We start from the raw sequence: 13,091 nt of genomic DNA, 5'->3' as shown, positions 1-13,091 counted from the left end.
CCTCAACCGATTCTCCAATAAGTCTTCGTTCACTGCTCCACAAGCCGTCTCTGACGACGTCTACATTGTTAAAGACATTCTGGCCATGAAAACTGTCAGAGGAAGAAGGTTCTTCCTAGTGGACTGGAGAGAATTTGGTCCTGAGGAGAGGTCCTGGGAACCCGAGGCTAACATCCTGGACCAAGATCTCATCAAGAGGTTCCTGCAGGCAAGAAAGAGGGGGAGGCCAAAGGGGGAGGGAGTACTGTCAGGGCCGCGGCGGTGTCCCGTGCTCCGGGCCGCCGCCGCGACCTCTCTCTGCCCCATGCAGCCGCCGGGGACCCGGCGCTGCTGCCTGTTCGGCCCCGGGGGGCGCCTTACCTCGCCCCGCTCCTGTCTCCGTCTGTGCCAGCCGGCGTGAGCGTCCCCGCCTCCTAGGGCGCACGCTGGCTGTCTCAGATTTAAAGGGCCAGTCTGCCCCTAATTGGAAGCTGCACTAATCACTCCCTATAAATTCCAGCCCTGCCCCACTACAGGTTTTGGAGCCTCTGCATGCTTCCCATAGCGTTTGGCCCAGCTCCCTGTTGTTCCTAACCTTAGTCCTTGTTCCTGTCCGCAGTCCTTGTCCCTAGTCCCTGCCCGCTGCCTTCCCATTGTTCCTGAGTCCTGTCCGCCACCTGCGATTACGCCTACAGACCTCTGCCTGCACTATCTCCTGCCTACTGCTCCTGCCACGCCTCGCCTGCCGTCACTAGCAACAGAGCCAGGGGTAGCGACCTGGGGGTCGCCTGCCGCAGCAAGTCCATCCCGCCTTGCGGCGGGCTCTGGTGAAAACCAGCGGCACCTTAGATTCCGCTCCCTGGTGAGGTTAGTGCCATCGCTAGTGACGGTTCAGTGGATCCACGACTCCAGGTGTTACAATCTGCTCCTTAGAAGTCAGCCACAATGCAGCATAAGAGGACAACATCTCAGTGACATGAAGATGATAACTAGCTATTGCTAAACTTTTGGTTTTTAGGATTCATGCTAAACAACTTCATTGGATTTCTTTTTTGTGGAATTTAAGGAAGTATGTGTTTGTGGCCCCATGAGGACGTTGACAGCAATTTATTATTTACTCTAGAAATCATTGACAATTTTCGTTGTGCAATGGACAAAACCAAAATTGTTACGACTAGAGTTGATCGAACCTTGGGAAATCCTAGGTTTTATCGATTTGATTGCTGATGCCTTCCCGGTCCATGAGGAAGGAGGAGAGTGCCTGGGTACCTAGGTAATAGGCTGAATCCCGGAATTCCAGGCGGTACCCGGGCAGTCTTCTCCTTCCCCACGGACCGGGAAGGCTTCAGCAATCAAATTGGGCAGGTTTGTGAATGCTCGAGTTCGATTGAAGCTAGGATTTCCCGAGGTTCGATAAACTCTAGTTACAACCATTGTGCGACTCCATTGTTTGCCTAAAAGGAAAAAACAACAACAGTTTTGTTGCCAACTTTTTGTCCTTTTTGGACAAAGTTATCATTCTGGCGCACATTATTTAATACTAAGGTAACATCCAATTTTATCAACTGTTTGGACCTTTGCATTATGGTCTATTTTTAGATGTATATAATTATCCTAAAATGGGGCAGATTTAATCTGAAACCCTAAAGGCAGCCATAAGAGCTGTAGTACCTCTATGGAATCTCCAATGGTGATAAGATATTGAGGCAGCATTATGATGGGAACACGTAATAAAGCACTGTGGGGAGCAGGATTGGCCTCCAGGGTTAAGGGGCAACATCTGCCTGGAATTTGTACATATTCCCCATTTTTACAGGGGTTTCCCCCTAATAGGGTAATCTGCTTCATATAAAACTCATCCCTAGTTCTAGTGTAGAAAAGGTTGGATTATAGGTCCACTGAGCAGGGCAATGTTGAAAACGATGGCAATCTCTTTACAGCACAGCAGAATCTGGTGGTGCAGTATACGAAATGAGAAAAGAAATAAGGCACCAAGTGAATAGTAATTTATGGTTAAGTGTAAAAGGCAACTCTAGCTATAGGTCGCAGCATGTAGGATGTTTATGGCGGACAGCAGTGTGATCACTGCTGTCCATCATTATGCAGGTTACTAGCACTTAAATGTGTGTGGGGCTGCTCACACTGAAGCAACGCCATACAAATTTAAACCAATTCATGACAGAAAAGTTTGTATATGTTTCCACTGTACGGGACATCAGCAGTTGGAGCGTATAGAGACATATTGCTGACATTAAGGGGTTAATACTAGTGTTATTTTTAACACTGATGACAGCAGGATAGCAGGATTTCCCAGTGGATATTTTCCTTCTTTCCTCTCCTATACTGGCTCACACAAAAGTAGATAAACCGCTGTCTCATCCTGCTTCTCACTGTCTGGTGCTGGATTTTTCTTGATGCTGCTTCTACGCCCTTCTTTGCTGCTATCTTGCTTTTTTCTTCAATGCTTTTGTGTTCTTTCTTGCTTCCCTCGTCTTCATCCAGGTCTTTAAACAATTCTTTCACTATCAGAGCTCTTGCTTGCTGTTCTTCTCCATCTATGTGGGGTCTTGACTCTTCTTCCTCCCGTGGAAAATATTGCCTCTGAGCTTCTGGGTTGGTGGGCATTAGACGTTAAGAACATAAGAAATTGAGTGATTTCTATATTCAGGCCTATGAAATCTTCTCTAGATGTAACATCAAAAAAGTGGCTTAAAAAGAAGCATAATAGTCGGAATTCTGACTGACCTCCCTCTTGAAGAAGGGTGAAGGCATAAACTTCACGCAGACAGCTAGTCTTCTTAGATGTTCCTTCTGTGTGACAATGCAAGCTATATGAAGAAAACACAACTAGATAATGGGATCAATCATAAATACACAAAAGCTATTGCAATAGATCCACATATTACCCAGTCACAATATTGATTAACCAATGCTGAGTGGCTGAGTAGTGAAGGATACTCTATATGCTGTCCTGTTCTGGGACAGGAGTCCCTGCTACTGTATAAATCTTAATTGGCCGTCAAATCTAAGCCAAATCTGATGGGTGATTCCAACCAAATTTTTCACAAATACATTTGAGGAGATTCGCTCCTCTCTAGTTCTGACCCCAATGTAATGGGTGCTATGCTGGTGATACATTTTTTGAGAATGGTGGCTTGTTTAATACAAATCCTACCACAGACTATTCATTATGACCAGAAGTGGGCAATGCAAACTACTCTTACTGCCTATGTTCGGGGTCATCTATTACTCCTTTGGGCTTATTTACACAGCATGGTTTTGGGAAACTTGTGACAAACCTGGATGTGTGAATAATAGGCCATTCTGACAATGCATAGAAAAATGTGGCTTTTGGTCAGCCATATCAGGGTAAAGCAGCATATCAGATTTAGCACCGGCAGAGTATCCCATCCACATGGTGTCCTGGGCAGTATTCTTGTGAACTGTATTCCTAACCTAGTCTGCTTCTGGTCTCTGCTTCCCTTATCTGCTCCTAGTGTCCCTGGTTTTGGTTTTCCTTGCTCTATGCTCCACATCTGGTCCTGTGCCCGTCCAGTCATTTTTATTCTGGGTGCTGTGACCTGAGACTTTTATTGCAATAGTGACCATACCTCTTGGTGGGGTCATTTTTCCGCACTACTCTAGTGTCCTCCTGCGTCATCTTCAGACCCCAACTGAACAATCCTGCCTGTACTTCAGAGACTAACTCGTCTTGGCAGTGACAACTCACTAAGCCAATGGCTGACTGAGATGGAGCATGTGCATTACTGTCTCATTGCGTCTCTGTATCCACGGAAACCCGAACTTCTGGATCAGCAGTGATTCTATCCGCTGCTCTGGAAGCGACCTATCATACCCAGTACATAGAACAAGGTCAAGAAACCTTAACGTAATTGAAACCAACTAGTAAGATGGTTGTTTCTATAGTCGATACTACAAACACTGACCTGTTTCTTGAGTTGGTACTTAAAAAAATATTTTAGCTGAAGTTAGCTGAAGGGGAAAATGTCAACACACCTCATGAGAAAAATGTATTATTCCAAAGCTAATTATTCTCAAAACTAGCCAAAAACAAATATATACTTCAGGCAGGGGGTGGGGGTGGGGAGAATATAATAAAGAATCAATACTTACCTATTCCTGTGCTGACCCATTCCAACCTTGAGGCCTCCTGCAGCTCCCGCTCCTGGAATGCCTGCTAGTGACTGGGGTGGGACACGGTGTAGTCACTGACTGACTGGCTGAGCAGGCTCTCCCTGTCAGGTTGTGTCGATACCAGAACCTGAGAGAAACTGGAGCCTGTCAGAGGTTGGGGATGGGTAAGTATTGATTCTTTATTATGTCCCCCGTCCCCACCATGCCTGCAGTATATTTTTTATTTTTGCAGGACTTTTTTTTTAAGATAACAGGGATTGTTGTGGCCTCATTCCTTTATTTCATACCTATAGCTGTTTACTATGTTGATATATAATTGGTAAGGGTCACTTTATATTTTTCATATATATTTATATGTAACCTCTCAGCACACTTTATTCCTTTGATCAATTTAAATATTCTGCCTGTGTGTACAAGGAGATTATCTTTACTTATGGCCATTATATAACATATATGACATATTCATATTCATTTCTTCTCTGCAGGCTCCACCTCTAACGTTTAGTTGTCACCGTTAAGGTACTTAAGTACCGGCCGGATGATCCGTCCGGCCACGGAGCTCTGATGCGAGCGCATCAGCGTGCGCCCGCATCAGAGCTTCCCATAGCACACAGTGAAGAGAGCGCCCGAAGCCGCTTGCTTCACTGTGTGAACGGACAGGTCTTTCTGCGGCCGGAATTCAGTGAATTCCGGCCGCAAAAAACTTACCTGTCAGTTTTTTCCGGCGCCGCATGGGATCCCGGCCAGAGCGCATACGATGTGTATACGCTCCGGCCGGGATCCCATTCAACATCAAGCTATGTCACACACCGCAAAACTACGGCATTAGTTCTGCGGCGAGAACTACGGCCGTAGTTTTACGCAGTGTGAACATAGTCCAAATGCAGATTTACTACAAAGAAGAAACACTGTGTAATCTGATCTTGCATTAATACTTTTTTGTCATCTGTCACCTACTTCTTGTTTATGTACATTCAGAAGAATATGAAGAAGTATGGTGGAAAGAAGTATGACTGCAGGATCTGGCTACATAGTGATTTCTTTGAAGTGCGTAATCATAGAGACACGCTGGTCTACATAGGAGCTGTAAAACAGTAGGAGATTTTCATTGCTTCATTGTTTATCTTAGATGCAGTGGAAAAATAAAAGACAAAAATTGATTGCAAAAGTAAACATACCCTTTAAGGACCATTATCTATTTAACTGCATTTGTTGGAATCGTATGAATAGCATCAAGCACTTTACAAACATCATTATATAACTTATACCCACTGTATTGTGCTTTGTCATTTTATAACTAATAAAAAAAACTTTGGCTTCATTTTCCGTGGCCTTTTACTTGTAAACCATCCATAACCTTTTCAACTTCCTATTTTCCCCTCTGTAGGGAGGATAAACAAAGTCTTGGTATAACAGACCAGAGCTCACAGTTGGAAGATATAAACCTTCCCGAATCAATTCCCCGTCTCAGTGGGCAAATATAAACCTTACTGAATCAATAAATTGGAAGTAGGGCTCTTATTATATGGCGTTCTAGCTACTGTTTCTAAAATTGACCTGTCTTTTATATCTAAGAGAAAATAAAATACACACATGGAAGTACAATCCCTTTTGGAGAAGTCAGCGTTTACATGATGATATGGCATTTTGGATTTTCAACCACACCTGTACCACGGGGTTAGTTTCCATGCAGAAAATCCACAGTATGTACAGTAGCTGCAAAGTGGGGGAGATTTTAAGAAAAAATATCACCCAGGTGCTGGTGAAAAAATCCCAGCAGAAACCACACAGAAGCCGAGCTAAAGGGCAGGGTTTAATTCTGCATCATGGCAGGTTATGCTGAGGATATACTGCAGATGGGTTGTGGATTTTCCCCACTGATTTCAACAGGGAAGTTAAAAGCTCTAAAAAAGCTGCAGCTATAAATTTTATTGTAGTGGATTTTGCTGGAAATCCAGATTCTATATACAAAAAGTACTGGGAAAAACAGCACAATTGAAAGGAGACTGTAGTAATCTGTTGGGCCACCCCTAGCCTAGATACAAGATGACATATGTTTGGGGTATGGAGGATATTGGTTCCTTAAGACATCCTGTGGCACATCTGCCCAGAGATGTTACAGCTGGGCCTGTAAATCCTGAACATGTGTAGGTTTACAGACATAAATACGAATGAGGTGCGTCAGCGATGGAAGGAGAAATCAGAAGTGTCCGGTTCCCCTTATCTCTGATGCTCAAAGTGATGTGTATTTATTGATGTCTAGGGGTACTGTGTGTTCATCTTGTATTTTAACTGTATGTTCTATTTACTGACAGTAAGCACTGAAGTTATATGCAAGGGTTCACTTTTTTTTGCCACCTGCCTGCAAAGACAGCAAATCCAGTCACCTCCATTTTCGAAGCCAAGTATCTCCTCGTATCCCAGAGCCAATAGGGGCTCATTTACCTCTGGCTTCGCTCCACCTGTGTAAAACGTCCGTGTAGCGCATAAAATAGTGGTTGGTGCAGGTCTGTGAGTCTTCTTTCAGAGTTTTCTACAGAAGCAGATTAAACCAGAGTCATTCAGAAAGTAAGCCTCTTCCAGCCGACTGGCTGCTGGCCAGGGCTTATGCCTGTGTTTCAGTGTTCCTGAGTTCCAGTAGTTCTGTGTTTCTGTATACCAGCAATTACCTCTGAGGGTTTAAAAGGCCACACTGCGAGGTCCATTATCATCTCTTGTCTTAACTTTATTGTCCAGGGTTGGAGAAGTTGCGTTCTTGCCTGCAGGCCCCCTGGTTCATCGTCAAAAATGGTATTGATTGGTTTTCACATCAATGGGCAGCTCATGGGGAAGGTTGAGTGTCTGTTCTCCAAAACATTCGCCCAGCCTGCAGGTAGTTTGGACTTGGGAAAATGTTCAGCTTGTGAGCCTGTTGTTATACCATGTACTGAAGAAATAAGACGTTTGAATTGCTAATGCTGTTTGCATTGCTAATGCTGAGGTATTAGTATATTTGCATTATTCCTTACCAGGGTTGTGGAGTCGGAGTCGTGGAGTTGGAGCTAGTTTTGGCTGAAGTCGGAGTTGGAGTCGGAAAAAAATGTACCGACTCCGACTCCAGCTTTAAAAAAATCTTTAAAAAAATGTAGAATTGAATTTTTATATGAATTTTACAAGTTTTGCTCATGAATATATATCATGAGCAACATTCTAATAGGACACTGGCCCTTTTACATAAGGGTGGTCATGGAAAAGTTGTCAGTCACTATTTGGCGTTTGTTTCTGAGCTGGAAGAGTCCATTGTGTGGGGGAAGATCTGTGCTGTTCTCTTCCTGGATGCTGGATGACTGTATATGAGCAGAAGTGTAATATGAAGATATCCTGTGTAATATAGAGGAGGAGGAGAAGACATAAGTAGTGTAGCAGTAACCTCTGTCCTCAGTGTGGTGTTTTCTCTTTGGGAGAAGATTGTGTGTTTTTCTTCAGTGTTCCATGGCTGCAGCTGTGTGTGTGTGTGTGTGTGCGCGTGCGCTATGGCTGCAGTAGGCTGTGTGTGTGTGCTATAGCTGCAGCAAGCTGTGTGTGTGTGTGCACTATGGCTACAGCAGGCTGTGTATGTGTGCTTTGGCTGCAGCAAGCTAAGTGTGTGTGTGTGTGTGGTGTGCGCTATGGCTGCAGCAAGCTGTGTGTGTGCTATGGCTGCAGCAGGCTGTGTGGGTGTGTGTGTGTGCTATAGCTGCAGTAGGCTGTGTGTGTGCTATTGTGTGCCCCCACAGTGACCTTCTATATCACTGTGTGACCTCTATATCACTATGTGTGACCCCTCTCTATATCACTATGTGTGACCCCTCTCTATATCACTGTGTGACCCCCTGTATATCACTATGGCTGACATCTATATTACAGGTATCTGGCATTGTTAGCACTGTTTCTTTAAGTATGGTGAATATTTAGTTAGAAACATAGAAGATTGTCAGCAGGAGAAGAACACCTGCTCCATCTAGTCTAGTTCTGAGTTGTTCAGGACATGGAGGCTGGAGACTGGCTGCATCCACTGCACACACAGGAGAATCTGCTTTATATACAGTATTCCTTTATTCCCTCAGAAGTCGCCCCAGGATCATGTAGGACATTAGGGAGAAGCTGCTGAGCCAGTGTGATAAATAACTCCCCTGGTATATGACCGGCCATTTATGAAGGAGCAGGAGTCGGAGTCTGAGTCAGTCCTGATAAAATTCAGGAGTCGGGAGTAGGTCCTGATAAAATTCAGGAGTCGGAGTTGGAGCTGAGGCTTACCGACTCCACAGCCCTGTATCTTTACCACACCTTATTGAACTATACCCATCGCAGCTCAAGTCACCACTATAAAGACATCTACCTAAAGTCATATCTCTTAAGTCAAGTATAGCCATTCCCAGCTTAAATGTCCCAAATCTAAAGTCTTTGGATTATCTGCTAACATTAGTGGTACTAAGAAAGAAAAGTGACCAGCTTACTACCTCTCAGGCTAACAAGCCTCTCTGCACTTTGTGATCAAGGGATTGTATTGGACTGTATGTAAAGACCTGTTCAGTAACGTTTCCATTTATCTTAAGAAACTGTGTGATTTATGCCCTTTGCCAACACCCTCCACAACAGGGATAACTGTTATTGGTAAAAGTGCTTGTGGATCTGGAGGTTTTCTAGCCTACTACTCTGGCCTATGACAAAACCATGTGTACATGATAAAGCTAGGTGTACAGTTTTTAAACATAATACTTCCAGACATTCTAGTACTATAGACTACCTGCCATGATGGGAGTAGGACACAGTCAGACAGTTCCAGTGGCTGCAGCCCACTATACATACAGCACACCCTTTATAGTATCATAGAATGTTTCCCTCCTAGGATAACTCTTTCCTATATTGAAGGTCTGCAATTGTAGCTGTATACTGTTGTGCTTCATGCATAGAAGTGCTGCAGTAGAAAGAGGATGAGTTTGCAGAGAATTGGCTTCAAAGAGAGTGACTGAGCATTTGCATCCATAAATGCCAGTGCTATGCGATCTGAACACTAGGTGGAGCTGTACTATGGATGTAAGTGCCATTACTCTTTGCCGCATCATCTTTTAAGAGGTAAGTAAATAGCAAACATTGTTAATTTTTTATGATCTGTCCTCTGGATATGATATATAATGATGTGACAATTCTTTTGAAAGCACAACATAAAGACAATAATATCCCCTTGAGACATAGCCCAATGTCTACACGCAGGCATGTAGCTGAAATCAGTGGCAGCTCAGAGCTGGTATAGTTTTTAGTGAGACCACACAGGGAGCCTGTGGTGCACCCGGATTTATGTAGAGGTATGCGCCTCCATATCCAACATATCCAACATGGCTGTGCACTGGTGGGGGATTACCTAACAATGGCATGTGAGCCAGTCTTAATAACCCCCCCCCCCCCCCCCCCCCCCCCCCGGCACAGGTACTTTCTGAGAACCTAAGGTGTAGAAAGAGCAAGACCTACTCTGAAGGATCCCACACAACTGTGTAATAATCCTGTGGATTGTAAGCCCCCGCGGGCAGGGTCCTCTGTCCCTATGGTACATCTGCCATTTACCTTATTTGACATGCTTTGAATTTGTAATGTTGTCACCCTCTATAGCTTGTATAGCGCTCTGGAATCAAGGGGGTTTTAAAAATAAAGATTAATAATAAATATTACATGCTAGCCAATCCGAGAAACTACTGTATTTCTCCAAAAAATAAGCCGTACCCTGAAAATAAGCCCTAGCTTTATTCTGCAGGCTTTTTTGGAGTATGCTTGAAATATAAGCTAAGATAAGCCCTAGTTATAGTCAGTGCCTTCAGTGCTGACGGAGAATGGGCACACCAAAGCTCCCAACCATCCTGGTTGAAAGCCCCGGAACCTTCCGCTATGTCGGGACAAAATCTGCTTGCCCACTTCTAAATCTGTTTCCAGACCTCCCAAGTCTGCAGATTCAGACAGGATCTACTAATATATTGGCTTATCTCTAACTAGTATACTGTATAGGTGACATTTTTACCCCCAGACAATATGAGTTCAAAAACAAAGGGATTATTGTTTACTAAAAAAAAATAAGCCCTAGCCCTTTTTCAGAGAAACAAATATATATATAAGACCCTGTCTTATTTTTGGAGAAACACATTTAGAGACGTGGTCAGTTGGGGTTGAAATCACTAGGTAGCTTCCTTGTAATTTCCTTCTACTTTCTTTGATTTAGGCTTAGGACATTACAAAAAAAGTCAGTCTGAGCATAGGCCTATCAGACTGCACGGCCACGGAATGGTAATTTACATTGTTTTCCCGGAATTATTTGTGATGACACTTTCAGTTAAAAAACTAAATAAAATGCCTCCCGTCTCAACAAAAATGCCTCCCGTCTCAACAATAATAGGATGAAATCATGCATAAAGTAAGAGGTTTTCATTCACTTACTGATGCTTCATCTATCATTTTCCTTTCTTCCTTGGGGATTTCCTTCAGGGATTTCTTATTCATTGAAGTCCTTAGCGTTTTATCTGATACAAATTGTTGAATTTTCGAAATGACTGCATTTCCCTTAGAGATTTCATTCCTGCTTCCGCTTGGGGACAAACTGCGAGTTGGCATCAGGCTTGTCTGAGCGCTGAAGCTTCCTTTCTTTGCTTCTGTATCAGTGTTTGAAATGGAATCCTTGATGACTGACTGTGTGTTTGAGGAACCACTGGAACTTCTCCTAGTGATGTCCCCACAATGCGATGATTCTGAGAGCTGGGCTGTGTCGTGGTCTGACTTAGGGCTGGAAGTCCATTGAAAATATGTATCCTCCTGTTACAAGAGAATAATAAAGTAGGGTTAGTATATAGATCGTATAGCTATAAGGGATTTCACATTTTTACATGATGACTTATCCTAAAGGCTCTTTTACACGGCCATTTTTCTAAATAAGTTTTCATAGGAGCATTGCTTCCTGATAAGTGGCCAATATAAATGGGCCAGCGATCATCTGATGAATGACAAAACAATTGTTGGGAAGCTGATCACATCTTTTGTGACCAAATCGTTGGTATCAGCCATATATTGCCCTGTGTAAAAGAGATGCACAGCCGATACAGATGAAGTGACGGGCTGCATGAATTTTAAGCAAACAAGTGCCGATCACTAAGATTGACGCCCGCTATCACGAGTCTGTCAGCTTGTCTAAAGGGGTCCTAAGATTGGTTATCATATGACTGCTGGGACCTGGCCCTTAGGACTCTATACCAATGGGGCAGCATAACTGGAATGATGCTACCTCTTTGCTGCCAAAGAGTGTGAATGTGCCTGGTACTACAGCTTAGCCTATTTAGGTTATTACTGTATGTTTAGTGGGACAGAGTGGCAGTACTAGAAACATTCAACAGTGGCCAATAGCTCATCTGACCAATAGTGATCAATAGATCAGACTTCCACCAATCATACATGAAAGCAAATCTGTAACCACCCACAACAGTATCAGTCTCAGTATCAGTGATATCAGTGATATCTTGGGTTGTAATAACAAAGGAATATAAAAACAGATATACAAAAAAGGGGTTATACTAAGATTAAAGTGCATCACCTATCTACAAATGTGTGATAAATATCTGAAGGGCTGGGGGTCCCCTGTGTCCCAATGTGAATGTAGCAGTAGTCAATCATATGTGCTGTACTCAGCTAGCTCCATAACACCTTTAAATTGTATGGTAAAATCTTCCATTATCATTGTAAACACGGGTCATATCATCTGTCAGAACAAACAGATATAACTCTCAAAAAGTAAAATATATGGAAAATAATGCCGCAGTGAAACAACCTACCCTTGGTATAACTATATGAGTGAGTGGGTGTCATGTTAGAATTAAAAACCATATACAGCAGCACAAAAACACATTAACAAGTATAAATGTCATGGATAAGTGGTGGGTTTACGCTGTTTATCTGTGACGTTTAGACTTGTTTGCATTGAATGTATTTTTGTGATGCTGTATATGTTTTTACCTTGTAATAGCTCGCCCACCTGCTCAAATGATCTGTATATCTGTATATACTCAAGTCTTTTGCTACCTTGTAATTTCCCATATATTTTGAATTGTACTGTTATATTTGCAAAACACGCTATGTAAATGAGAGCGTGCTCAAAACGTGGATGTAGGTTTTCTGTTGTCAATGTCTGAGATGAAATAAAGGTTAAGGCAGTTGTATTACACTGAAGCCTTGCTGCAGGACTCCTAGCTTATGGCTCGGATAGTTAAAGGGGTACTCCAGAGAAAAGCTTTTTCCTAGTGATTGAAACACATTACAAAGTTATATAACTTTGTGATATGCTTCAATCACCTATCTGCCTCCCTTCCCTATCTTTCCCCCCTCAACCTCTCACCAGTAGGTGAAGTAAACTCCTTCTTACCTACTGACTGTTGACCCCAGGCTGCTCTGTGGCAGCCATTTTGTGACAATGACATCATCAAGAGGGAGGCGGGTCTAAGCCCTGTTAGGCCAGCCTCCCTTTGTCAGATGACACAGGTTGCTCAGCTCTGATTGGCTGAGCAAGGTGTAAGTCATCTAACAGTTTTACAGAGTCGGTTAGACATCACAGGAGACAAAGTGCATCATGGAAAAGCCCAAACCAGGAAGTAAAGAAAAAAATGAAGCCAACTGGAGCTTAAGGGGCCTGCAAACAGTGGGAAATTCAAATGAAGACACACTCTGGAGGGATGGTAAATTTTTATCAGCGCTGGAGTACCCCTTTAACGAGCATCCTTTTCAGCCGATAATAAGGTGTAATGGAATTGAATTGCACTGATATGTTGAGCAACTTCAATCCTTACATTGCCCTAGCCCACCAGGGATTTGGACATTAACCTTTCCGCTCCTTTGTCACCGGGGAAGATTTGAACATTAACTTTTTCCATACTCTAGAGCAGTGCTTCTCAATCCCCGTCCTCATGGCCTCA

The 13,091-nt window shown here is 43.3% G+C and overlaps 1 protein-coding gene across 1 annotated transcript in view; it reads right to left on the bottom strand.

The window, feature by feature from the left end:
- The window catches only part of CFAP20DC (CFAP20 domain containing), a 286,194-nt gene that overhangs the window by 87,241 nt on the left and 185,862 nt on the right, over positions 1–13,091 (bottom strand). The window contains exon 14 of the mRNA XM_069968793.1: positions 10,576–10,947. Within this exon, the coding sequence (XP_069824894.1) occupies positions 10,576–10,947 (372 nt within the window). The remainder of the gene's footprint in view (positions 1–10,575; positions 10,948–13,091) is intronic.

The sequence above is a fragment of the Dendropsophus ebraccatus genome, chromosome 4, assembly GCF_027789765.1.
Source record: "Dendropsophus ebraccatus isolate aDenEbr1 chromosome 4, aDenEbr1.pat, whole genome shotgun sequence".
In the NCBI taxonomy this organism is placed as follows: Eukaryota; Metazoa; Chordata; class Amphibia; order Anura; family Hylidae; genus Dendropsophus; species Dendropsophus ebraccatus.
This window is presented reverse-complemented; position numbering and strand designations above follow the sequence as displayed.